This window comes from Melospiza georgiana, chromosome 6 (assembly GCF_028018845.1).
Source record: "Melospiza georgiana isolate bMelGeo1 chromosome 6, bMelGeo1.pri, whole genome shotgun sequence".
Taxonomy (NCBI): Eukaryota; Metazoa; Chordata; class Aves; order Passeriformes; family Passerellidae; genus Melospiza; species Melospiza georgiana.
In genome coordinates this window covers 1,288,264-1,314,277 of record NC_080435.1, presented here as the reverse complement: position 1 = coordinate 1,314,277, position 26,014 = coordinate 1,288,264, and the positions used below count along the sequence as shown (strand labels likewise).

Here is a 26,014-nt window from a genome sequence, read left to right as displayed (position 1 = left end):
TGTCCTTCTAAAATACATACTTATTTTTCCCTTCGATTCTGTAGGATTTTTAGAGCACCTCAGACGACATCCTAAATGGATGATTAACATCACAATGGCAGAGCTCACCGTGGAGAATGGCAGCTGTATGGACTGGCAAAAGCGATGCCTTGTGTTGGAGTCCCAGCTCTTCAAATTCCGCTTGCAGGCAAGCAAGATCCGAGAGCTGTTAGCTGAGAAGGTGAGGCACAGGTGACTTCTTCTACTTTGCAATGAGTTATGACGCAAAAACAAAAAATCTGCAAATGCCAAACTACCCAATATATCTGTTACTTGCAGTGAGGATTTTTTTCTTGATTACAGTACATCTTTGCTCTCTGCTTTATCAGTTGAGATGCAGAGATGTACCTGTCATGGTGTAAAGTGGCATAATAAGAATGAGCCTTGCTTACTGCAAAATCACCAAGCATTTGGACTCTAGTGGAAAACACTGTACCAGCAAGATTCTGGATATCTGAAGTGATTGAGACAACAGCGGAGCAAATATGGATGTTTTGGGTAAGAACAGCAGGATCATAACTTGGGTGGCAATAGAAAAGTATGGAGGAGTAAAAATTACGCTATAATGTTAAAAGCCCAGACAGGGATACATGTATTGCCATAGTGTTAGAATAACACTTCATATCCAGTCAAAACATTCTGGGGATACTGAAGAGCAAGGCCAGATATTTTGAGATCTGGATGTTAGAAACTTACATGGCATCTGTGGTTTTAGAGACGTCTTCTACTAATGTCCTTCAAGTGCCCTCGTGTGAGTTTGTTTGCATTCTAGAGGAGAGAACTGGTAAAGATCTGAGGGTTTTATTGGAGTTTTGGTTTTTTGCTTGTTTTTGTCACGGTGTGAATATTTTGTGATTTTTCTTAACCTTAAATGGTGTTGTTTTTCAATTAGAATTAAAACTTTTTCACTAAATTTGTATGAAGTCCAAATTTGTAGGTTGCTGGGGGCAGCTCCTTCTTTTTTTTCAAAATGTGGCTTACACATTATCACAGTTCAGTCCAAGATTGCTCAGATATTCAATTGCTGTACAGGAAAGTGAAAACAGTTTACTAATTAAGTCAAAATCTGTACAGCTGACTGCAGTTCACTATACCCAATGACAGATATGTTCTAAACTCACTTTTACTCTATTCTGTATGTAACTTCTATATATTCTTGTTTGTTGGTTTTGGATGTAAAAACATGCAGGTGACAGCTACTTGAGAGTGGTGTAATTTTCATCCCTGCTTTCCCTGTAATTACATTTTCACTATTGTCATATACTGCATGGGACATTTTTCCACCCTTCATATTTTAAGGAATTGTGCAATTCTAAGCAGCTTCTTCATCTCTTCCAATTAATTTCTGAGGTGGAGCTTAGTGATTACTTACCTCAAAAAACATTGAAAGTGGTTGTAAAGTCCATTTAGATAGAGGCACATTAGAAAAAAAATCATGTATAGATGTGCTAAAGACAACCAGTATTCATATGTAATATTTGTAAGTTTGCTGCATTTTGAGATGTGTCCTTGTGCTTTATTAATTTCTGCTTTGAGAAACTTCCCAACTACCCACACATGAGACAAGCCCACCTACCAGACTTCCTTATAGAGAACAGACTTGCCAGATATATTTTGACTATCTCTGTAGTGAGGTTTGTGGGTCATGCCAGAGAATTAAATTTGCATCTGCTTCAGGGGCCTGGCTGTAATTTATCCAGCCTTTTAGTCAAAGCGATGCTCCCTTTGCTGAGATGAAGGAGTAGCTTGGTTCAGTGGTCAGGTTATTCTGTAACTCCTTCTACAGTGCTGTTGTAGCTTTACTTGAAGGGTCAAAGAGCTAACAGGCTCGCAATTCCTAACTCCAAATGTCATGTGGGAAAGGGAAAGCCTCAGCAGGAACCGTGGGGCAGCTCCAGCAGGCTCTCAGACACGCAGTGCTTATGCTGAACACTTCTCTTGGGAAATGTCCTGGGCCTCAGGTTCCCAGCTGGGCTGTGATGACTTGCTCAGAGACCTTCCTCCCCTTCTCCTCAGTCACCACGGGACACCCCAGCAGTCACAGCAACAGGGGCTCCTGCCTGCGCTGCATCCTTCTCACCCTCACGTGGGCAGTGATGCAGAACCGAAGGAGCTGCTTGGTTTATGTCCAGTGATGGCAGCTTCAGGGATTTTTGTCATCGATTTTATAGCAACTGTGATTTTTAAGGGTTTTTTCCTCATTATGAGAGTGAAGAGATTCAGATTTATGGAAAGTCTTGCATTTCGAGGAAGGTTTTTTTGGGGCAGGGAGGGGGGGTGATCTTGGAAAAATGTGAAGTCTGCACAGTTTGAAGCTGTGTGCCAACCTGTGGTAAGCATTGTCTTGAGAGCCTCCCAATATGGTTTGCAGTAACAGGAATTTATTTCTTTTAAATACTTTTAGATGGTGAAAGTGAAGGGCATTGTTAACAGGGGTGTGATACTTGCTTACCACCTAGGTTGTCATAGGTGTGGAAGTGACTGAAGGGCTTGAAAACCTGATCCTCACAGCTTAAATTATTTTTTATAACTAATTTTATTATTTCAAGACAGGTTTTACTATTTTAACTCACAGAAAACCCAACCGCTCATGCCTGGCACTGGCAGTACAATGTGCTCTAACAGTTTAAATACTTGAGATTTTTAAAATCCGCTTAGATTGAATAATCTAGATCGCAGTTCAGAACATGGGGAATTTAAAACCAAGTGGTTTAACAGCCAGTGCCCTAGTTCACATGGTGTGAACTTCCACATTGATAGCCTGGTCTCAGCTATTGCACAGAGCTGCCCAAGCTGCGCAGAGCCTGGCCTTAGTCCCTGGTGTCCCAGACAAAGCTCTGCCATCCTGCTGGACCCCACAGGGCATAAGACCCCTGATTCCTACCTTGTAGACATTAGCAGGGATTGCTTTGGAAACAGGCAGTTGTTTTCACCCTATTTTTCTTGTACACACGCAAGGAAAAGGGATACTCTGCTGGTGAGTGACATAGCAGGCTGTTGTCTCGGCAGCAAGTTGACCTGGTTAAGAGTGAGCTCTGGAGCAGAACAGCAGGAGAAAAATAGAGCTGAGAGGTATAGGAACTTTTTTCACTCAATTTTATGTAGCCTCTTTTGAGCCATAGGAGAGGGAAAGCCTGTGTGAATGGTTGATGGGAAGATCTTTTGCAGTTTCTAGAAAGGCCATCTGGGTAACTTAACCTGCTTCTGTCTTATTTTAATAAACAATGAACATTTGGAAAATGGATCTTTTGTCTCATGCAAGCATGGCTATTCAACTGGTCCTGTTTCTCCCATACAAGCTGTCTGGGCTAGTGCTTGAAAGAAGAGTTCCGTGCATTTGGCTTGGTTATTAATTTTTTTGTGTGACTTGGGTCACATTGCTTAGTAGCATTTGTCAAATTATAAAGCATTTTGAATGAAAGGACTCGTGTAAATACCAAGCATTATTATTAATTCATTGAGGGATTTGAAAGAGCCTTACAAGCATGTATGTATTAAATCTGAATGTGCTCCAGTGAGAGTGCTGACACTGGGGATGAGTGAAATAATGATTTCATGTACACCAGGAACACAGCAGTTATTTAACAGTTCATAGTAGGACAGCTCAACAATGTAGTACAGGAAATTAAGACAAATACAAGTTCATTTAAGGCTACAGAAGGAATTAGGGTGACAAAAGTAATTGATTTGGCTGGAACTTAGCCAGGTTGCCCTGCTTGCACAAGTTTCATAACTTTTTAGTGATCAGGAATGGTCCCAACATAGATTCTTTGTCCGGATCAAGAGCCATAACTGCTAGCAATGCAAAGGAACTGCTTTGGGATGACAAGGAGTTCTTCACTTCTGTCTTCATAAAATAACCCGAGTCTTTCATGGAGATTGAGCACCTTGTGGAGGACTGACTTGTTAGAGGATATCTAGTTATATCCTCTAGTTAGAGAATATAGAGGATTAGAGGATATCTTGGCAAAAAGGCCCAGAAATTCATCTCTGCTGTGGATGTAGAGCCTGTCACTTAATCAGAAAACTAGGAAAGACCAATGATTCTAAAACTACTGTCTTAAACACTCTTTGTTTCACAAAGCATGTTATGTATCCCCAATAGTTCTGTTTAGCATCTTTCTTTTGCCAGTATGTTTTGCTGCTACCTGTCTGTGGTGATGACTGTCCAGAGACCAAAAGATAAATGGATGGGTGCATCACTGTTCTGAAGGGGACTCCCTGCTCGTGAAGCACAGACCACTGCTATTCGTGTCAGATTGCCTGGAGCTCAGTCTTCAAGGAGGCTCTTTGGTCAGAGCAGCTTTGTGTGGCTGCAGTCCTCTGTGGCATCTCTCTGTTCCTCTGCCAAAGCAGCATCCTTGATTTGGATATTAGGTTACAGAGGCTGTTGTATTTGATTGTTCCACTGAAAAAGCAAATGTGGGAGGTATCATGCTAAATGTAGCAGGTTTTGATCTTCATGGTTTTAATCTGTGTCATTGCTTTTATAGTTGTGTGGCTACTGAGGTGTCTACATGGATGTGCCTTTTGATACGTTTGCTGGTAGGGGTCAGTCTGCTCTTGTGTCAGTGAGAATGGATGGAAAGAAGAGTTGTCTTGCTGCCATATGAAGGGAGGCAAATGGAAATGGGAATGCTGCCACATCTATTCTGGGTGATCAACCCAAGAGAAATAAGTCCATTTTCAGATATATTGGTTTGGTCCTGTTAGTTACCAACCTGAATACTTGGCTCCAGTGCTTTATCAAAAATGCATTGGAGAGAAAAGGAGCTTAGTTCCCTTTATGGTTTTTCTTCTTCAAGCATGATTCTTTTAATCTTCTGAAGATTCTTCTATGTCATTCTTTTCATTGTAAAACATAAGTAAGTACAGCAAATTCCATGAAGTGTTCCTCAAATTTTGCATTTTGGTGGATTAAAACTTAGTGTCACTTGAAAGAAGAGACTTTGCATTACTGGGCTTAAATCTGAGACCAATTGAAGCAGGCCAGGTGAAAATGACTTTGGCAAACATCAAATGAGAGGCTAGGTTGATATTTAAAGAAAAATTTAAAACAAAACCAAACAAACAATTAAAAGAAAAGCCCCAAAACATCCCCCAAATCAACCACAACCCACCAAAAAAAGGGCACTACTGATAAATTATTAGAAGAACCCCAGGTATATCTGAATTTTATAAGAATGAAGTGACTTATAAACATTTAGAATAAAATTCAATTCAGTGTCCTTTGACTTCGATAGCAGCAATGTTCACATGTTGAATCACATAATTGTCAGTTTGCAAAGCTCTTTGAAAAAAAAGAAGCATAGGAAAGTTAAGATTGCTGTTAATCTTGTCAGTTGTAAGTCTATGATGCCTTTGAAGCCAAAGCAAAGTATTCAGTGGTTATAATGTGACATTATAGAGAACCTGCTGTGAGCTTTCCAAGATATATTCATTTTTATTTACCTTTGTGAATGAATCCTAGCTGAAATAAGATCAGGGAAGAATGGTGCACTGTAGACAGGCTCCTTGCAGGGACAGCCCATGGTGTGTAAATTGTAGAGATGAGGTCAAGACTTTGGCACTGTTCCTTTGACCCATGTAATGAATGATGAGGCTCACTAATGAGAAGATGGTTCCGGTGTATTCAGAGTAGGGCAGAGCACTGGAAAAGGTCAAAGGCTTTTTTTTTTCTTGGTCAAAGCTGTCCAGTTAACTCAAAATATGCCAAAGATCTGTAAGTTTGCACAAATGCTGAGTAAAATATGAAAATATGAATGTCCAGGTGATGTTAATTTATTTTCTTTCTTTCTCCCTCTTCTTTCTTTTCTGTCTCTGAAGATGCAGGAATTGGAACAGAGAGTGATAGAAGCAGAGCAAAGAGCTGAGGATGCAGAGAAACAGGTAAGAGATTCTTTGATGGTGGCTCTGGTACAAGTCCAGCAGTTAACTCACTCTAAATTCCTTCCAGTCTAGCATACAGACAGCAATCTGCAGTGCTGTTCCCTTCTAGGGAAACACTGATTTACAGTGGTGGATGGATTTTCTAGTCTACTTCCCAGTCTGTGAGCCTTAGCTGTGAGCAGGTGCCTGAATATGCTGAAGTGAAAACAAGCACCTCACATCTTCCTGTCAGCTTCACAGCCTTTCCCCCCTCATCCATGATAGGCATGCTTGGTTGTGGAAAAGGAAGGGGATGTTGTACCTCAGGATTAAATTGCAAAGATAAGGTTGCTTGGCAGGTCCTCAGGAAACAAATACTTAAGAGTACTGGTGAGGACTTGTCTACAAGTAGAAAAGGTTCTGTGAAAGAAGTAGGTTTTGCAGACACACCCTTATCACTTGTTTTGGACTTTTTAGTAATTACTGCTCTGGCTCCGGGGCCCATGGAGAAAAACAGTAAGAGCTGAATTCATTGTCTATTGCTGTAATCACCTCAAAATTAGGCATATTGTCTAAACTAGTTCTTCTATGTTTCTTGAATAATAGAGAAGTGGATATATTCAGCTTGTGAACAGACAGAAAAAAAAATAGCCCTTTGAGAAGCAGACATTCTGCACTCTAAGAAGTATTATAGAAACAAAAGAACCAAGATGAGCCAGGTGGTTTGAGCTCTTGGATCACTGCACACCACTGCTGAAGGGAAGGCTTGAAGTGAATGAGCTCCCTCCAGCTGGACAAGAGCTGCAGGACTGAGCACTAAGTCACGGGTTGAAGGGCAGAAATAAAAGTCACACAGCCAAGAATGACTGTCAAAGATGATTTCAGAAGTGAAGGACTGAATAGGCAGTGTTATAAGCACTGGGAGACATAATACCTGGGAATCAAGAACTTGGAGTACCTGGAAAGGTACTGTCTGCATAACATATTTTTCCCACCACTTTGATATTGACATCAAGATCTTTTACTGACCAGCTTAATTCTAGGAAAGATGCTATGTCTTGACACAGTGCTGTTGGCTTCTATGCTAGACCAGCAACTGCCAGTGAAGAGCAAGAGTTGTTCTCGAGAGTGTTATCAGTAAGTTCACACCCAGCCAAGACAGGCAAAGGGTAGCACAACAGAGGCAAAAGTGACAGCTGTGACAGCACCATCAGGAACTATAGTGATTGTCACTGGCCAGTGAAGGTTTCATACCAGCAGATACCTCAATGACAGGAGCAGAGTGCCCAGGATATGATAAGATGCAATGACAGCAAGGGACAGGATGGAGAACAAGTCAAATCCATGTCCAAGAATGGGCAGGAAAGGGAGAACTTGGCTGGGAGGGTGTAGCAGAAATGAGGGTTGCCTCCACTCGCCTGCCTCCGCTCAGCAGTTCTGTAGCCATATGTTGGCAGGTCCTAAAGACTAGCAACCCCTCAATGTTTGCCTTTCCAGCAGCCTTATCCATATCCAGAGATAAGTGTTCCTAGAGAAATGCTGCATTGCTGCCTGACAGCCTGAAGAAGTGGCAGTGTAAGAGTAGGGCCATTCCCTTCCACTAATGAGTACATTCACCGTGAATGAAAGGCAGCCAGCAAACGAGAGGGCTCCACATCAAGTGCAAAATCCCTTGTTATCTTTCTCTCCAGGAGTCTAGGGGGTTGGATTTGTTAATTCAATGGACTCCCTGTAGCTGCCAACCTCAATTAAGGAAATCACATGTTTGCAGTCCCCTCGCTGAGCCTCTAGTACAGAGTCAGCATTTGGGCATCAGACAGGAAGGAGGGGCCGTTTCTTTTTGCTATAATCACCCTAAACTCTAATGAAAGCACATCCGACTCAGCAGGCTTAGTTTTCTGGCTCGGATGTTGGGTGCTTACCTTTCTGACTCGGTATGAGGAAGAGGCAGCTTGCTTCTCTGCCTAATACAGGCAGACAGGAGGACGAAGCACAGCTTCTGCAAGTATGGAGTGTAGGCTGCTCAGCAGAGCATGACTAACCCTAAAGTGCTCACATTGCTCCCTGCATTCTGTCCTTCTGGTTCTAAGCTCATGCTAAATTTATGGTATTTGGAGCTGGTTTCTCTGCAGATTTAGCTTCTCTGAGGTGTGTTGGAACCAGAGATTTTCCAATCATCAAATGCTTCAATTAGTATGTTTGAGTTAAATTGAAGGGATTCCATTCATCTTTAGAAATGAAGTCTTATAATCCATTGTAATAGAATGAGGTAACGGTAAAATGGAGTGAAATTCTTGAGAGACAAAGCTTTTGGAGAAAGTAAAGATATTTTTAAAATGTGCTAAAAGCCTAAAATGCTTCAGTAGGCACTGGATTCTAGTGGATTGAAACTTCGTCTGTAGTGAAGGAGCACTACAGTGATCTTTCTCTTGCTGAGATGAAGAAGTCTTGGCACTGGCAGGAGCTCAAAGACAGTAAAATCTTTCAAAATATCAAACATTGTAACTCCTTAGCAGGTCTGGAGAGAAGACTTGGCAGAAAGACAGGAATTGCCAAAACAATGTCTTAAGCTGGGGACAGGAAGATGAAGGACCTCCATAGTACATTTTCATATAGAAATTTTAATCTGAAGTAAATGGCCAGGGGTTTTTGGTATATATATTGGTAGTGAATGAGGTAAAAAACTGGCCATGATATTGCAAAGGACAAAGGTGAGATGTACAATGTCTGTATGAGTATGGAGACTATGGTGCCTGTATGGTGTCTGATTAATAATTTGATTGTAGTATCTCACAACCCATGATGCATTTATCTGCTCATGGTTCAGTTTGCATCTGTTACTGCTTCAGCATTACAATGATCTTTCCACAAATGTGAGTATAAACTAAGTGTGACCTGAAGGATGTTGTGGTTTTTGATGTTTTATTTTTCCTTTCCTGACTTGAAAAATAAGAAACCCACAGACATTCTCATTTATTTTCATTCTCTTACCACCACACAAGCAGTTCCTTGATTTACATTGGTTTGCTTTGGTGGTTTTTGGGTTTATTCAATTTCCTTCTGATTACCATTGCAGGTCAGAGTTATGGAAGAGAAGATAAAACTTGCCAATGCGAAGACTGGTGAATCTGACAGCACCCTGCACAAGAAATACCAGGAGCTGATGTGCACAATGCAAGGAAAGGAAGATCTGATCAACAAATTGGAGACAGAGCTAGCAAAACAGGTAGGGATATTTTCTACAGGGAGGCTTGTAGATTTCACAAGTTAGAGGGATTCTGTCATGGATATTTCAAAGACAGGGGCTGTGACTCATTACAAGTTAGTCTCTCAGTTGGCTCCAGATCAGCTGAGATGATGCCCAGCCCAGTGCAAGATCCTCTCTTTCCTTTTTGGACAAAACATGCACTCAGCTTCAGCAGCCCATGTCTCTTCACCATCAGTCAATGTGCCCAAAGGCCTCCTTGTGTTAGTGCTGAGACCCTACATTATAATGCTACAGCCTGGTCACAGTGTTTCTCTGGCTTTTTACCACAGTGATTGCTTTGCAAAACCCTTGTGTAGCCCATCTCTGTTCATGCTGCTTCTTGGGAAGGGTCTTTTCCCAGCCTCCAGCAGTCCTCCAGCATAGCTCATCTCTTGTCAGATGTCATTATAAAAGAGCTGCTGTTTCTCAGTATGGATAGTTCCTAGTCTCTCCCTTTTTCAGTTGGTGGAAGGAAGGTGCTGCATTTCCAGCAGGGCTTGTATTTCAGTTCTAGTAAAGGCCTTGCCCTGTGGTTTTTATAACATGAGAAATGAGGTATTCTTATGCGTTGTCAAGTAAATAACTTAAATAAAAGTAAAATTTTACAAAAAAAAAACTACTCGGCTATTTGAGTTACATTGAACTAATTGCCACCTATTTAAAGGGCTGTTATTAGAACTCTTGTTCCAGCAACAAGAGGCAAAATGAGCTTCTAGAAATGAAAGCCAAAGCTTGGCAATTCCAGACAAGAAATACTCATCATCAGAGTCACTGGTTTTATTTCAGAATGGGATGAGATGGTGGCAGGGCTAGAAGGTTACTAAGGGTCCCTGTAAGGCATCCTGTTGGTTTTCACTGGGATGGGAAGAGCCATGGAGTTCAGAGCATCACTAAGAGAGCACTGAGGTCATGTCTGGGCCACACAATAGTGTGGGCACTAAGAATATCTAATTGCTTTTGGAGCTTAAAGCACAATAACTGCATCTATGGCTGCTGTGCCTGAGTGAACTGGTTCTGCTTAGAGGCAGGGCTTATTGCACATGGTGACAATGCTGTCATCATGTCACTGCTCTACTTTAGAACCCTAAATAAAGTCTTGGCATTGCAGTTCACAAATAGTGCAGTAATCTGAATCTTTTATCTCTTGGACCGTGTTCCAGGACAAATCCAGGTCATTAGGGATACAAAGCCAGCTCCCATGTGATGGACATTGAGAGATGGTAGACTTACTATGTGTGCTAGATAATTTCAGACCTGTAGGCACATCTAGTATGCTGACTCCTGCATCTAGTTAGCATTCTCCTGAGACTTGATGATTAGGAGCACACACAGTCATATAAAAGGAAAAAAACCCACCTAAATAAATCTTCTTCTTGAAGCATCTGATTTCGTTGCTTTTATTTCATTATGCTCAACTACAAATGTTATGGTTGCCTAAAATGTTGCTTGGGCCTACTTTAAACAAACATACTTGCAATAATTAAGCAAACAAATTTGAATAAGAGCCCTTAAATGTGCAGTTGTAGTGATAAATAGCATGTGGTAATTAAAAGTGTGAAAATGTTGGGAAAAGATGTGAAAATTTGGGGAATTTCACGGGGTCTATTTATCCATGTGAAAAATTTAAAGTGGGGGGAAGGACTGATATTTTTTATAATTATAATTGCTGGTATTATTTTACTTCAGAAAAAACAATAGAACAGGGAAACCACCAGCTGCTACCAGAAGGCATTATCTTTGCCCCTTATTTGGAGAAACCAGGGCTGATGTGACATGCAGCATATTGTCCTCCTTTCTTCCTCCCTCTGTTGCTCTCAGAACTGATTTCTTCTTGCAGTTGTTTAAATCATTATGCAGTTTGGAGAGTTTTCAGTGATGTTGCTTCTGATGAAGCTACACAGAAGATAAAACAGAAAGGTTCAGGTGATCATAGTGTTAATTCAGCATATTTCAAAGGAAATTTCCAGAAAAGTTAAAAACACAGCTGAGAAAACACAGCTGCAAAAAATGGTGTTGCAATATTACCCAAGCAGATACTTGGGGGAACAATGGTCATTGTGCAAATCAACAGTATTGCCATAACACCTTTGTGTGGACTAGAACCTGTTCTAATGGATATGTAAACATACTACCACTTATAGCATCTGAAGTTCTCCTAGCAGATCTTAGGCATGATCTTGATATTTTTCAAGGTCAGGTTGTGGAGCTTTTTTTTTTTTTAAATTTACTTTCTCAATGAGGATACTGTGTGTGTTAAATTTGTTGTTGGTATTTGCATCTTGTGCACCTTGAAAGTCCACTCTAGACTCGTGGTTACAGCATCTGAATCCCTTTTGCTTGGAATGATTGGTATGTTACAAATAAGTTATAGGCACTGCTTAATTCTTATTAGCTTTGGCCAATAATGTGTGTGTAGGCTGGGGGAACACTACAGATACTCAACAGCAAACAGCAACATTGCAAAACCATCTGAAACAGAAAAAGTTGCAGATTCTACTCAAACTGAGGTAGGTTTGTTACCTGACCTGGATTTTGCTGATACACAACAAACTTTTGAAACAAGCCTCTGGATTTGAGTCTAGGGACCATGTAAGACAAATTAGAGCTTGATTTTTTTCAGATGCCAGCTGAAAAATTGTATCCAAGTAGCAGTCCTAAATCTTATGTCTGGAATGGGAACTTCTGTGTTTCAGTCACTCCTGATGCAGTAACCCACTGAGAACAGTTGTACTCTCCTAATGCCTCTAATGTTGGTTTTGGTTTTTTGGCTCAGAAACAGCTGAGGACTGAGGAAGCCAAAATTGTTCAAGAGAAAGCTGCCAAGATCAAAGAGTGGGTAACATTTAAGCTCAGGGAGGTAAGTCTCTGGCTTTCTACCAGGTTTCAAGGCATGTAAGTACATGTGGCTGCACTGCCAGGGGGTTCCTACACAGGACAACCATCTGAACCATCTGGGGACAGTCAGTCTGCCACAGGGGCACTCTGCTTGTTTGGCCCTGCACATACTCCATTTTAGGGCTGGGGTCATCACTCTTACCAAGGGCTATTTAATTTATTGGGCAAACTATAGATGACTGTTAACTCACCAGTGCCCAAAAGCAGTTTCTGAGGATTGACTGGTCACAAGTGTCTTTCTTTTGCCTAGCTTTCTTTTACCTCTCCTTTTCTCTGGATGCAGTTTCTATTCATTTCTGACAGAGCACCTGTTGCACAAACATATCCTTTATTCTTTTATAATTTGCCATCTCTGACTAATGCTGTTTTCCTACTGCCCAGTATTTTTTGTCTCTGACCTCTCTGTTCTATCCATCCTGTGGATTTATCCCTCTATCTGGTCCTACCCTGTAGAAAAACAAAGACAGCAGTGGGTCAGCATGCAGTTTTAAAAATGGGAGTAGTAGTTTTCAGCTGGGAGTGGGTAGCCTGGTCCTTTATTCCAAGTTAAAAACATGTATTTCAAGGTTTATGACAGAAAGGGAATTTGTTGGAGTTAGGAGAAGCATTCTTTGTGGGCACTGATTATGTTATGATGTGACTTTGTAATGTCATTAGATTGCCTAAATAATCCACTGAACTCCTGTGCTGCTTCTCTGCCCTGTGTTAGATAACTTAAGGTGCATTTAGGTTACTGACTGGTGCAGCACAGAGGAGGAAGCAAGGGGGTTTGATTTGGGGTGACCTGCTGTGAATGCAGGACCACACACTCACACTTTACTGGCAAAGAGGTTTGTGCCAGATGCTGACTCCTGGTGCACAGCATGCACAAGTGGATCCCTGCCAGTTGGAGAACTTGGCATCTGTGCTGCCAGTGGGTTACTTGAGACAGCACTACAGGTGATTCCTTCAAGAGGAAAGTCTGTCTGGGTGTGCCACTGCTGTGTTTAAAAATGGATGCTGAGACTCTTCAAGTAAAGGCGTAAAGCAAATTTGCAAAGAATCTCTCATGCCCTAATTGGAAATGTAAATGTAAATTACATTTCCCTAATTGGAAATGTAAACCCTTAATGTTGGTTTGGTTTTTGCTGTTTTCTTTGGTCCTCTGGATCCATGGGTTCTTCTTTTACTACATTAAGGGTGAGAACAAATGATCCTTCTGGGTAATGTTTTTTTGATTCTCTCTTTCATGAGCATTATTTCTGCAACAGGAGTAAATGATGAGCTATAGCAGGGAAGTAAATTTAAAGATGTATTTGTGAAGTGCCAATAGTTGATATAGAGGCTGTTTGAGAAAGCACAGCAAAATATTTGAGTGGTCTACTGATGTTGCTGATTAAAAGGATTCGAGGTGACTGGTAGACTCATTTTTTCCGCTTTTTAAGAAACTTTAAGGTAACAAAGATGAAGGCATGTTCTGTGTAGTGGATCACACAGTGCTCACAATTTTGTATTATATTTCTTTTTTTATTATTCTTCTTTCATAGCTTGAGCTAGAAAATTACCACCTGAAAAACTGTAATCAGAGACTGATGGAGCAAATTGAAGCTCTTCGGGATACATTGCAAGGTAAATGTGTTCAGCCTAGTAACCACCATAAGACTGGAAGTCACCATTCCTGGGTTGTATTCTTAAGTTTGTCAGAAATTAAAACTTGTGGCAGCAGGCAGTAGAGTTGCTCTGTCCCTTAGCTGGGTCCATTTTTAAGATGGGAATAACATTCTTATCTGCCTTAACTCTTAATTTTTTTCCCACCAATTCACTGTAGAGTCCTTTTTTTTTTTTTTTTTTTGTTAGAATCTGCATTTGCCATTAAAATAAGCCACTAAGCTCCTGAGTTGGAAGCATTCATTGAAATACATATTAGAATTCTCCTTTCACTGATGTACTTCAGTGTATCTCCATGTGTGAATTATTCTTATCCCCACAGAACCTCTGCTGGTATGTGATCTGAGGAACTGAATGAGCCAAGGCAGCAGCTCTTTGGTCTGCCTTTAGGAGCTGGGTTTCTCTGTGCCATCAGGTTGGGCTGGAGAAAGCTGCTTATGGTGTTTGCAGTTCTTTGGTGGCTGGATGGAAAACTTTCATCTCTAGGCTTAAATTCAGCACCTTTTATTATAATGTGCTTTGAAAAAGAAATTATATCTTTTTTTTTTTTTTTCATTTTTCTTTTTTAATGAGCTTGGTTTGGTCACAATAAGATGAGCTAGTTTCCAGAACTTCACTGGGCATGTGGGGAGGGGACATTTCTTTCCTGCAGAAGTCTTTCTGGCATTCCTATTACTCCACAGCAAGGGAACAGGGCAAAATTCTTTTTAAACCCCACCACATTTCTAGTGAAATGCTTTATGACTGGGTTTCTCTCATCCCCTCTGGCTCTGACTGTTCACAGAAAGTGAATGCCTGGTAAGCTGCGTTAATAATCTGGTATTAAGTGTGCCCTGGATCCCAGCTCTCTGGGCAGTAAACAGCACTGCCCTCTCCTCTTATCCCTCACTGGTCTCAGCATGCCAGGCTGAAGTCAGAGCCTCTGCAGAGAGACAAATCTCTTCTTGCTTGCTGTGCTACTGGTAACAGCTTCTTCTTCTTCTTAATCTCCTGTCACATCGAGGAAGCTGCAAAATACCAGTAATGTTTAAAATTAATGGCATATTTTCAGTCTACACTAATGATTTACCTTAGGGTCAGGGGAAAATATGTGCCAGGATTTGTGTGTGCCATTGTTATGTGTTAGCTTTGCTAACATTCAGTTCCTTGTGAATCAAGTGCCAAGGTCATGCTCTCATGATTGTCTTTTTCTCAGCTGTTTCCAAGAGCAGGTTTCATCCTCTTCGCTGTCGACAGTAATTTATTCTGCTGTTTGCTCTTTCCTCTGTAACTTTGTGTCTTCAGTTTGTTTCTGTTTTCCTCGTGAATCCCACGGGTGGTTAAGCAATACCCATGGAGTTTGCTGTTCAGGCAGCATTTTCAGCAGTAGTTGTGCAGAGTCACGCTCGCCCATATTTTGCAATTTCCAAAGCATTTGGTTCTTTTTCAGTCAGGCTGAAATAAATATAAATGCCAAGGTCAATCAAACATCCTCTGCCATTCCAAGTTTTATCCCTGCTTTCTTATATTCTAAAGCTGCTATTTGGTGGAAATTGTAGAACTGAGATAATCTTTAATAATTATGGAAAGGAAGAAAATATAATAAGTGTACTAAGGAGAAAGGACAATCTAGTATCTGTCTTTTATGTCATCCTCTAACATAGCAACTGAAAGGGCATGGAAAGAACTAAAAAAGGGAAGATTTCACAGCAAAACCCTATAAGTAACTATTATAAAACATCATGACATAAAGCACTGTGTGAGTCATATATCACAAAAGGATAACAAAAAGCTCTAGGGAAATTCTTGAAAAGTGAGTAAACTCCCTGGCTGCTGAGTTGTTTAAGAAGGTCTCCATACCTTTGCTGGAAGCCCCCTCTAGCCCCTGGGAATGCATGGAATCATTCCAGATTTTTTGATGAGTTAAATCACTGTAGGTCCACTAAAGCCAAAAGCCATGCTAAGCAGTGGCCACCTTGATGTATTTGACAAAGTGTTGGGTGGATAGGTGCACTTCCTTCTCGTGTTTTAAGACAGGAGGCATAATTATATAGGTAAGAATAAAAACTCCTGTATTGCATTAGACTGAAAGCTTGCCTAGGCCAATTTCCCAGATCCTGGTTGGCTGTTTGCATTCCACAAAGCACCATACAAAATAATGCAAGCTGCCCTTCTCTCCATATACACTTCCAGCTTCTGCTCTGAGTAGTTTAGGAAGTTCCTAGGCCAGAACTCCTGTACTACCAAAAAACATTAGTTTTTTTCTAGCCTGTCTGCAACATTCTGTTTGCTTTTTTTGTCTGGGAAAAAACCTTCCTTCTGTAAATTTCAAATGTGCTGCCTAATTTCATTAGGAAGCCCTCAATTTCACTTTTGTCAGAAGTAGTGATTAATCATTTCCTATTCATATCTTCTGTGCTAGTCCCAGTTGTAAACGTATAGTACTTTGGTTATAACTTTGCCCAGCCATCTCCTTTCTGTTCTGTATTGTCCTAAACAGGCCAGGATGCTGTTGAATACAACTGAATGTACACTAGGAAGCAACACTGAGTACATCAAAGCGTTTCAGTGCCTTAACTGTATGTTCTCCTTCCTTGTAGACATGACCAGCATTCCTCCCTTGGATTCTCTTTGGAGCTGTGATTCCCTGAAGCCTCAAGCATCAGGAGCCTCTTTTGCTGAGAAGATAGAGCAGAAATCTGTGCTCCTTGCACCTGGTTTCAGAGAGGTGTGTCAGACAGGACCTTCCAAACATGTCCTCTCTTCAGCAAACATAGTCCTTGCCAATGACACCATTACTGAGAATGGAGAGGATAAATCTCTGCTTTCCCAGAGCATGCTGAAGCTCATATCTGACCCATCAAGCTGGAATCTCTCCACAGAGAGAAATGTATTTCCAACTGTAAGTTCTGAACATGGTTTAGGGTGCTCTGGTCCCATATCACTGGACCCTCCAGCTGAAACCACAAGAATTCTTGAGGCTTTGACCTTCCAATCATCTCTGGAAGGAAACTGTAGTGCTGTGAGCACCTTGCAACAAGTGGGTTTGGATAGCACCTGCTTCTCTGATGATCTGAGTGCCAGATTCCATTCCCACCAGCTGGACTCCTCTTCCTCAGCAGAAATTATGAGCATGCTTGAGGGACATCTCCAAACTGCTGAGCCACCTCTGGTTGTGTCAACATCAGCTGTTACAGCACATTCCTTCTTTCCAGGGAGGGAGTGCAGCCTTGGCAGTAGTATGACCTTTCCAAAAATACGAACACCCAGTACACCAAGAGGCAGTATCCACAGCCAACCACAGTCAGGGGCTAATTCTTTCCATCGTGTAATGCACTTAGAGACTAGCACTTTCCAGCCCATGACAGACCCTCCAGTCAGCTCTGGGCACGTGGAGGAGACAGACATTGATGATGATGGAGTAATGGAGAAGATGGAGACAGAATGTGGCCTGCTGAGGGGAGAAGCTGCAGCGTGTGAGGGAATGTGCCACTTAGCTGCAGAGCAAAGAGAAGCTGTGAGTTCTGAGTCTGGCACACTTGACCCGGGATGCAAACCTCCCACACCACCGCTGCACCGATTCCCATCGTGGGTAAGGAATGCATGGACAACACTATGAGAATGCTGCTTGTCTTTGTGCCCAGGAGTTAGGCTACTGCACTTCTTGTGCTCAAGGAATTGCTGCCTGTGGGTATCGCAGGTTGCATTCCTGAGCCACCAAGTCAGACTGTTCCACATCATGGGGCGTGCTGGTTCCGTTGACAGTTTTTTTTCTTTTATTTATCTTTATAAGAGGAAGAAGATCTGTTGAAAAAAAAAACAGTATATAAGAATCATAGGAATAAAAGTGAAAGTCAAAATGTACTGCATTGTGGTTTGGGTCATCAAAAGTTAATCCTTAGTTCTTTTGTCATGTGTTTAAGATAGAAAAATGAATCATAAATGCAATGAACCAGACCAGATAGCTCCAGAGTGAGAAGAAGCCATGGATACTAGAATAGGTACATGGATTAGATCTCAGCATTCCTATCTCATGGTGTGCTCCTCCTGTTAGGATAGTTTTGTGAAAACCTTTGGTAAAGTGAGTATGCGTGTCCTGTCATTTTTTCTTACAGTTACTTGCGAGGTCAGACAGATTAATTGTTTTTTTAGTCCTAGAATTGTTTAGGATGTACAATGCAGCTTCTCCTCATCCACTGAGCAGGTCACTTGTCATAGAAAGAGATCAGGTTGGTCAAGCAGGACCTGCCTTTCCCAAACCCATGCTGTGTGGGCCTGGTTCCCTGGTTGTCCTGCACGTGTTGTGTGACGGTGCTCAGGATGGTCTGCTCCGTGAGCTGCCCCAGCACCAAGGTCAGGATGACAGCCTGTATTTCCCAGCCCTCCTCTGGCCCTTGTGGATGGAGCCCCTTGGCCAGGTTCCCGTCACGGGGAGCTCCCCAGGGCTGCAGGTGGCTGGTGGGCAGTGGCTCTGTGAGCTCCTCCAGCAGCTCCCTCGGCGCCCTTGGGGGATCCCACCTGGCCCTGCAGACCTGTGTGTGTCCAGGTGGCAAAGCAGGTCACTGGGCATTGCCCCTTGGGTTATGGGGGCTTCATTCTGCTCCCCGTCCACGCCTTCCAGGTCAGGGGGCTGGCTGCTTGGAGAGCAGCTGGTTTGCCATCACACTGAACAAAGAAAGAATTGAGTACCTCTGGCCTTTCCTCATCCTTTCTCACTGTTTCCCACTCATATCCAATAAAGGATGGAGGTTTTTATTTTTTTTCCTCATGTATTTATGGAAGTCTTTCCTTGTCTTTTACTGCAGTAGCCAGGTGAAAATCTAGTTGGGCTTTGTTCCTCCTAATTTTTTGTCTGCATAACTTCATGGTGTGTAGCCCTCCTGAGTCACCTGTCCCTTCATCCAAAGATCACAAACTTTGAGTTCAGCCAAAGCTCTCTAATTAGACAGTCTGGTCTTCCTCATTGTCTCATCTATCAACACATGGGGATGACCTGCTCCTGCACCTTAAAGATTTCCTTCTTGAAGAATATTCAGTCTTGCTGGATTAATTGTCCATTAGAACTGACTCCCATCAGCCAGGTTCCTAAACAGGCCAAACTGACAAACCTGGTGGAAATCAATGTAGTATCAAAAGAGGCAATTCTGTTTTCATTTGCTTTTTTAAAGGCATGGACAAACAAATGATTTATTGAAACTGCAAAGTCAAGCACTCATTGTTAATTCTTATGTCTTATAATTTTTTTGGCGTACTTGACTTTGCAGTCTTAGGTGCTTTCATGTATATGTATTATGTGTGTTATTTCACAGTGAATTTTGGTTGTATGCTTTAAGGAGCACCAAGAGGTTTCCTAGCTTTGGGGTTTATCCATTTCACATTAGTTGATGTCGTAGTCATAACACTGCATCTAGATACAGTCTCGGGTTCCCCCTCTGGAATTTTTATCAATTCATGAAGCACTTGGAGATCCTTTGAACTGAAAGCTCTGTATGTTGTTGTAACTGAGACACAGGCTTATTGAGATCATTCCAGGCATTTCTTTCATTCCCTTATCACAGAATGGGCATCCTTTGCAGCTGGTGACTCAATGAATTGTTCTGGTATAGGGCTGTTCTTAATTCATTGTAATGCATTGTTTGTAATTTTGAAAAAAATCCCATCTCCTTCCAAGCTGTGATACAGTAATTTATTGATAATTGTGTGTAGGTGTTCCAGTGTGTGGATGTCACCTCTGTAGCTGGGAATTAGCACACAGTAAGATGCTTCCATTAATGGCCATTCACACAACATGTGGTGGAATTCAGCTGTCCTTGTTAGAGAGCTCCTCCCTCCTGCCCAAAGGTGTGACTGTGGTGTGACTCTGTGACACGGGCATTTCTGTTGGTAAGAATTACATTACATTTTTGCCTGATCACTGTTGTTGATGGTATTGTTGTTCCAGGAGAGCCGAATCTATGCCGTGGCCAAGTCTGGCATGAGGCTGTCTGAAGTGGCCATGGTGAATGATACTTCCAGCTGCTGTAAGTTCTGCACTAGATCCATCCTTAAAGGGAGTTCATGGTGACAGTGTGGGACCTGAGCTTCTGGCTGTCCATTTCTTCATTTCCTTGCCTGTTTTCAAAGTAAATTTGATCTCATAGATGGCCTCGATAAAGGAAGGGAGGAGGATATATCTGATTTTGGGGATGGTTGGTGCGGGGCTGTTTGTGCCTCTACATTCAGGGCCATCTTCAGGGATTCTATTATCTCTTCCATCAATTTTGCAGCCAGTCTTCTGCCTCTGCGTGTCTGTGGCCTGTTTTTACTCTTCACCATGATTTTGCCTGTTAGGGTTTTTTTCTGTTTATACAGGGTACGCCAGATTGCCATTGTACCATGGGGAGCACAGGGTGGGTAAGGTGTCTCACAGGCTAAATGGAGGGAGCATTGCAGCTCTCTCTGGGAATTGTATGGAATTAATGATGCATCTCCTGGCCTTTCTGAAGCCCGACTGTCCAGGATGACAGTTCTCCATGTGCTTCTCCATTAAAACCTCCTCCTTTTCACCAGTTTGTATTATGTGCTCTCTTGCTTTCTCTTTGAATTTCCCCAGTTTCCAATTTCTCGTGTTCAACTTCTGGGCCATTCACCTATCTCATCTACAGAAATGTCACAGTGCCAGTCTACACTACACTGAAGGGGGTAAGGAGTTACCTCACTTTTCCTGTTGTGGAAAGCATGGTGCAGATCTGCTAGTATCTTGAGACAAAACAGGATGGAACTGTGCAGTGAAGGAAAGAAAATTAGAGAATGTCAGGAAGTACTGGACGTCGAAAGAATGCAGAAAGAGTAGCAAAAGTTAAATATATTTAAGAACACAGAACATTGCAACAAGTTCTGGTCCAGGAAGTTGCAGTGTGCACTATGAAACCAGAGGTGACAGTGGGTGTAGCCTAAGGAATGAGATGGAACATAAGGGTTGTGGAATAGTAGGTGGGTGTAACCAGAGGAGACCCAAACAGATCAGACTAGAGAGTCCAGCTTGGAAGTTCTCAGACTAGAAGGGGAGGAACTGAGGAACCCTGAGGCAGAAATGGGCAAGGCAGTGTGGAAATGCAGGGCATGGGTTGCTCTGTCTCCTGGTTGAAGGGGGATTGTCCTGGGGAAACTCTTCTCTCACACTAACTATACAGGTCTGTTTTCCAGAAAGCCACACAGATCAGCAATGTGCCTTTCTTAGATGAGTCTTCAGGCTCTGATGATGACTGTGGCTCCCATGCCAGTTTCAGGACTTCTGCTGCTGGATCTGAGAACAGGAAAGCTAGCATGCCAGGCAGCCCCCGGGCCGTGAAGAGAGGTAAAATGGGAGTATTGCTACTGGGCAGGATGAACTCTGTCATCAGAGCCAAGGTGCCCTGAGCAGCATCGTCAGTGACAGGCAAATGCTCAGCCAGGGTGTTGCTTACACGGAGTTCTCCCAGAATGTGTGCAGACATCAACAGTAGAAACAGTAGAAATCTGTTCTTGTAGATGACTTTTACTGCTGATAGAGTTCCATTCAGGCAATTGCTAAACTAAGATTGTGGGAAGGATTGCCCTCCCAAATTCATCGCATATCTAGTCATCCATACCTTTGCTGTGGCTTCTCCTTGGAAGCAAGCTAGTACTGACACAGGACAGAAAATGCTTTTTTGTCTTTTTCATTGACTGGTAATTTCTTGACGGGTAAGAACATCTCACCTGTCTTTGAGAGCTGGCAGGTACTTTGAGTCTTGATTAGGACTATTTTTCTTGCCTGCTGGCAGGGCTAAACTGGAATGGAAATTGAATGGAATTTTTGTTACCAAAGAGACAATGTGAAATTACTACTCTATTTTAAAGACCACCAAATTTTGTTGGTTGTCTCTAAAATAGAGTTGTATTTCATGTAGTCTTAACTTCTGTTGTGAGGCATTGGCAGATGTGCCTGTGCATTGCCATGTACCTGTGGTAAAAGATTCACAGAAAGCAAAGCCCTATTGCTAGTGAGGAAGCCTTTTCCTTAGCTGAAATCAGAGGAGGCTGAAGCTTTATAATGATGTCCCCAGATGAAAACAAGCTGTCTCTCCTTCAGATGACAAGTTTGTTGATTTTTTTTTTTTTGTTTATATATTTTAATTTGGTTTTATTCAGCAATAAATGTATTTCACTGTCAGTATCCAAAACTCTTGTCTTCCTAGGGAAAGAAAAAGAGGCTCAGAAGTCATGTTAGTGGGGTTTGAGTTTCCAAAGTCTGATCTGATTTGTCCTTCTTGAACCAAAAATGGCTTAATGGTGAATGCAGAAATGTTTTTGGAGTGTACAATATTCAGTGCATGCTTTTGTCTAGCCATGACTCTCATTCCTTCCTTTATTTTGAGCAGGTGTGTCTGTGTCCTCACTGAGCTCTGAGAGTGACTATGCCATCCCTCCTGATGCCTACTCCTTGGATGGTGACTATTCAGAGCCAGAGCACAAGCTGCAGCGAACATCTTCCTATTCCACTGATGGTGGGATCTGCTCTGTGAGGCTTGCACTGGAACTGCTGTGTTACACTTGCATAGGGCTGCAAACAGAGCCTTGGCCTTAGAATATAGGATATTGAGTAATATAGAATATAGGATATTGAGTAATCCCCCAGCAGAGTGAAGCTCTAACAGACTGGGCCATTGGTCCAGTTGATTGGTCTCAAAAGACACCACCTGGTGTTTCAAAAGAAGGTGCAATTTCTTTATGTGCTTAGGTAAAAGTATAATCATCAAGGGTGTATGACCTATATTGATTTCCCGTAGTTGTATTCCACTTTAGTGATGGCCTTACACTTTTGGGGCAAAAGAAATTTGGACATTCAGAGGAAGGAAGGAGGAAGGAAAGAAATCTCACAACACGCAGCATTAAAGTCTGTACTCTTCACTATAAGAGATCAAACAGACAAGGAGCAGGAGTCTAATCATGGTGTAGAGACAGCCTTCTTGATCTCAAGGAATCTCCCTTTTATTTGGAAAATCAGTGCCTCGGTAGGAAGAGAAATAAGTTTACAGAGCATCAAACAATCAGTGAAATGATCTTTGAGGGCTGCTATTAAACAAAGCAGAAAATTATGGGAGATGCAGCAAATGGCTGGGCTTGATTTCAGCACACTTTCATTTGTGTTTTGAGAGTTGCAAGATGACCTCCTCTCCCCTTTCCTCTGTCCTCCAGGAGCCCATGGAGAAATCAGGCTACTTGCTGAAAATGGGCAGCCAGGTAAAGACGTGGAAAAGACGATGGTTTGTTCTCAGAAACAGACAAATCATGTACTACAAATCCCCGGTAAGTCACTGGGATATATTTCCTCCCCTCTAGAGGCACAGAGAAATTTAGGATACTAAAAAACCACTTTTGGTTAGACATGTCACTATTTTGAAAAGCATTACCAACATTAGAATGATTCACTATATGCATCAAATGAAGAACAAAGTTGTTATCAATAAACTTGTCACTTAACAAGTGTCTAGCTGAATCTTGAAAACTTCTGAAGGTGGAAATTCAGCCACTGTCTTGGTACCTATGGTATGTTGTACTGCCTTCCGACTTATTTGTTTGGGCTTGCTTTTGTTTTATTAATCATAATGTCCAATCTGAACTCCATAAGACAGCATTTATTAGCACTGCTTTTGTTATATTGTCTGCCACTATTGAGGAGACTTTTGCAATGGGATCACACAGTCTCATATTTCACCTGGCAGCCTCAGACTGTCCTTTCTAGCTCGTGAATGCAAACTCCAACCTGTACGTGCATATTATGCTGTATTTAAGTAATCTAAGACCCATCTGAGGTTTCCTACTGAAAAAATTGTTTGCTTTTCTTTCCTCAGAGTGATGTTATCCGCAAACCACAAGGGCAGCTGGAGCTGAATTCTTCATGCCAAATTGTCAGGGGTGAAGGGTCCCAAACATTCCAGGTAGGTGTTGCTTTTTTATCCTGCCCCTAACCATGCACTCAGCAGCTGGGTGAGTGAGCACTTATTTCAGACTGAATGGAACTGTGTGTCTCAACTGATATGAGCTAACTTTATCTGGTCTCTGTTTCCTGGTACAAAACAGGCAGTTAGTCTAATTAATAATGAGGAAAGAGTTAAATTGTAACCCAAATACACCCTTTTGAAACTGAAAGAAATCTGCATTTATTTTTGTCCTGTTATACACCATAATGCTCTCCCTTTTTTTTTGCAGGAGTTAGTGCTTGAAATCTGTGGGGGAAATGATTCTTACAACAATTAAAACCAGCTAGTACTTAAGATCTTTCTGAGAGACTTCTCTCACAAGATCTCAAGCCTGACTTTACATGCCTGGAGGCATGTAAAGAAACATCTGAATAGTTGATTCCTTTTAGAAATTGACTTCTAAAATATTAGAAGTTAGCCCATAACTGGGTTCACTTTTAAGTCATTATTGACTTAATTAGAAAGGCAGCATTAAAGTTTTTTTCATACTTTGAAAGGTACATGGCCTAGCTTGTGAGCTACCTTTGGCCCTTATGGAACTGAAGTTGCTAAGGCCTGATACTATTAGATTTATAGCATCTTTCCTCTCAGTCACAGGGTAATGAAGGCAAAACACAATACAAAGTGAAGGCAGCAAAACCCCACATTTATGTAGTCATCTTTGAAATGAAAAACTAGCAGCAGCACTGAGAAACAAGAAAGGATGAGAGAGGACACAAAGCCACAGCAAGAAAGTTTATGGGAATTTGATTTATCTGAGTTTTGCTTTTTTCATTTGGGCTTTAAGGATTAGCATCTTTTTTCTTGCCCTCAAAAAAATCTCTCCTGAATGACCAAAAAATCTTTGAGATAAAGCAACTCAGCAGCTAAAGAGATGATTTTTAGATGTGCAGCTATGTACTTTCTCACTCATTTTCCTTCCAGCTTGTGACAGAAAAGAGAACCTACTTCTTGACAGCAGACTCTCCCAACATCCTGGAGGAATGGATTCATGTCCTGCAGAGCATCCTGAGAGTACAAGTGAGCGGTCCTGTTGGTGTTCCTCACAGTGATGCTAAACCTACTGTGAAAGGCTGGCTCACTAAGGTAAAATATTTCATACTTTATGTTTAGCTCAGAATTGACAGTGTGTGCCAGTTTTTTGTTTTGCACAGCAAATGTGAGCAAAAAATTAGTATTTTACTCTCTGTAAGAGTAGGGAAAGAAGGAAAAGTGGCTGTAGATTTCTGTATTTCAGAGTGAAACATTTATGTAAGTGATAAAGGATGGGACAAACAAGGCTGCTGAAAGGTACTGACTGACAAGTAGTAAGTAATAACAAATATCTAGCTTATGTGTGCTTTTCTTCAGCGGAATTCACAGCATGTCACAGTAAAAAAGTCAACACTGTTGAGTGTCACATTTAATTGTTGAATGTCACATTTAATTGATCTTTAACTTGGTGATACAGGAGAGTTTAAAAAAATGGCTTGTGTGGTTCTAGGTTAGCACTTAGTTCTGTCATAATAGTCTATAGGTACATTAGTACAAAGTACAATGGCAGAAAATTCTTATTCTTTATATAATTTCCATTGATTAGTTTGACATTGCAAGTTACTGTGAATATTTTAATGTAATTATTGTCAGGTTCTAAGATGGCTAAAGACAACCTGTATCTGAAGGTTATTCATCTGCAGTAGGAAACAGCTGTCTAGACTATAATTTGACTGGTCTTTTCTTGCTGAGATGAGCTGATTTGTTTTTATAATCTTTAAAAGGTCATCCTTAATATTTTATTTCAGTATACAGAAGTTAAAAGTTATTATGAATGAGTAAAACACTTCACAAAATCTTAGACCCATTCTCATAGCACTCATGTCCCATGTTCTTGGGTGGGATGTACTTGCCTGTTGTTGGAAGGGGTGCCCTGTATGTTTTGAGAGGAGCTTATATTAGCATAAAACAAAAAATATATGCAAAGTATTAAGGGAGAGTTGAATTGAAAGTTGAAGTCCTAGAAAGCCATTCTGGCAATACTGCTGATAATAAAAGCATGGATGTGTTTGTCCTCCTTACAGGTCAAGCACGGTCACTCTAAGCTGGTCTGGTGTGCACTGATTGGAAAAACTTTCTACTACTATCGAAATCATGAAGATAGGGTAATTCCATTTTCTCCTTTTATTCCTGGACCCTCCTTTCCCATTTCTTTTGAAGCTTTCTTTACTGTGCTTTACTGCTTCTGTGTCTCAGGTCTCTTTCTTGGTGGTACTTGTCTTCCAACAGCATCTGTTCCACAAAGAGAATCAATATTTCTGATTTTATTTTTTTAAGCTTAAATGACAGCCGACTTAAAAGGCAAGTGATTGCTCTTTCTCAG

General features: G+C 41.5%; 1 protein-coding gene across 2 annotated transcripts in view; it reads left to right on the top strand.

Annotated features, from left to right (window-relative positions):
• Window positions 1–26,014, top strand: part of PLEKHH1 (pleckstrin homology, MyTH4 and FERM domain containing H1) — a 51,209-nt gene that overhangs the window by 5,517 nt on the left and 19,678 nt on the right. For both annotated transcript variants that reach the window (XR_009114575.1, XM_058025973.1), the window contains exons 2-15: window positions 45–220; window positions 5,866–5,928; window positions 8,984–9,133; window positions 11,928–12,011; window positions 13,576–13,657; window positions 16,276–17,267; window positions 19,617–19,695; window positions 20,268–20,356; window positions 20,861–21,011; window positions 22,057–22,196; window positions 22,874–22,984; window positions 23,530–23,616; window positions 24,583–24,744; window positions 25,716–25,796. Coding sequence is in view for 1 of the 2 variants with exons in the window: in XM_058025973.1 (XP_057881956.1) it covers window positions 80–220; window positions 5,866–5,928; window positions 8,984–9,133; window positions 11,928–12,011; window positions 13,576–13,657; window positions 16,276–17,267; window positions 19,617–19,695; window positions 20,268–20,356; window positions 20,861–21,011; window positions 22,057–22,196; window positions 22,874–22,984; window positions 23,530–23,616; window positions 24,583–24,744; window positions 25,716–25,796 (2,412 nt within the window). In the remaining variant the exon portion in view is untranslated. The remainder of the gene's footprint in view (window positions 1–44; window positions 221–5,865; window positions 5,929–8,983; window positions 9,134–11,927; window positions 12,012–13,575; window positions 13,658–16,275; window positions 17,268–19,616; window positions 19,696–20,267; window positions 20,357–20,860; window positions 21,012–22,056; window positions 22,197–22,873; window positions 22,985–23,529; window positions 23,617–24,582; window positions 24,745–25,715; window positions 25,797–26,014) is intronic.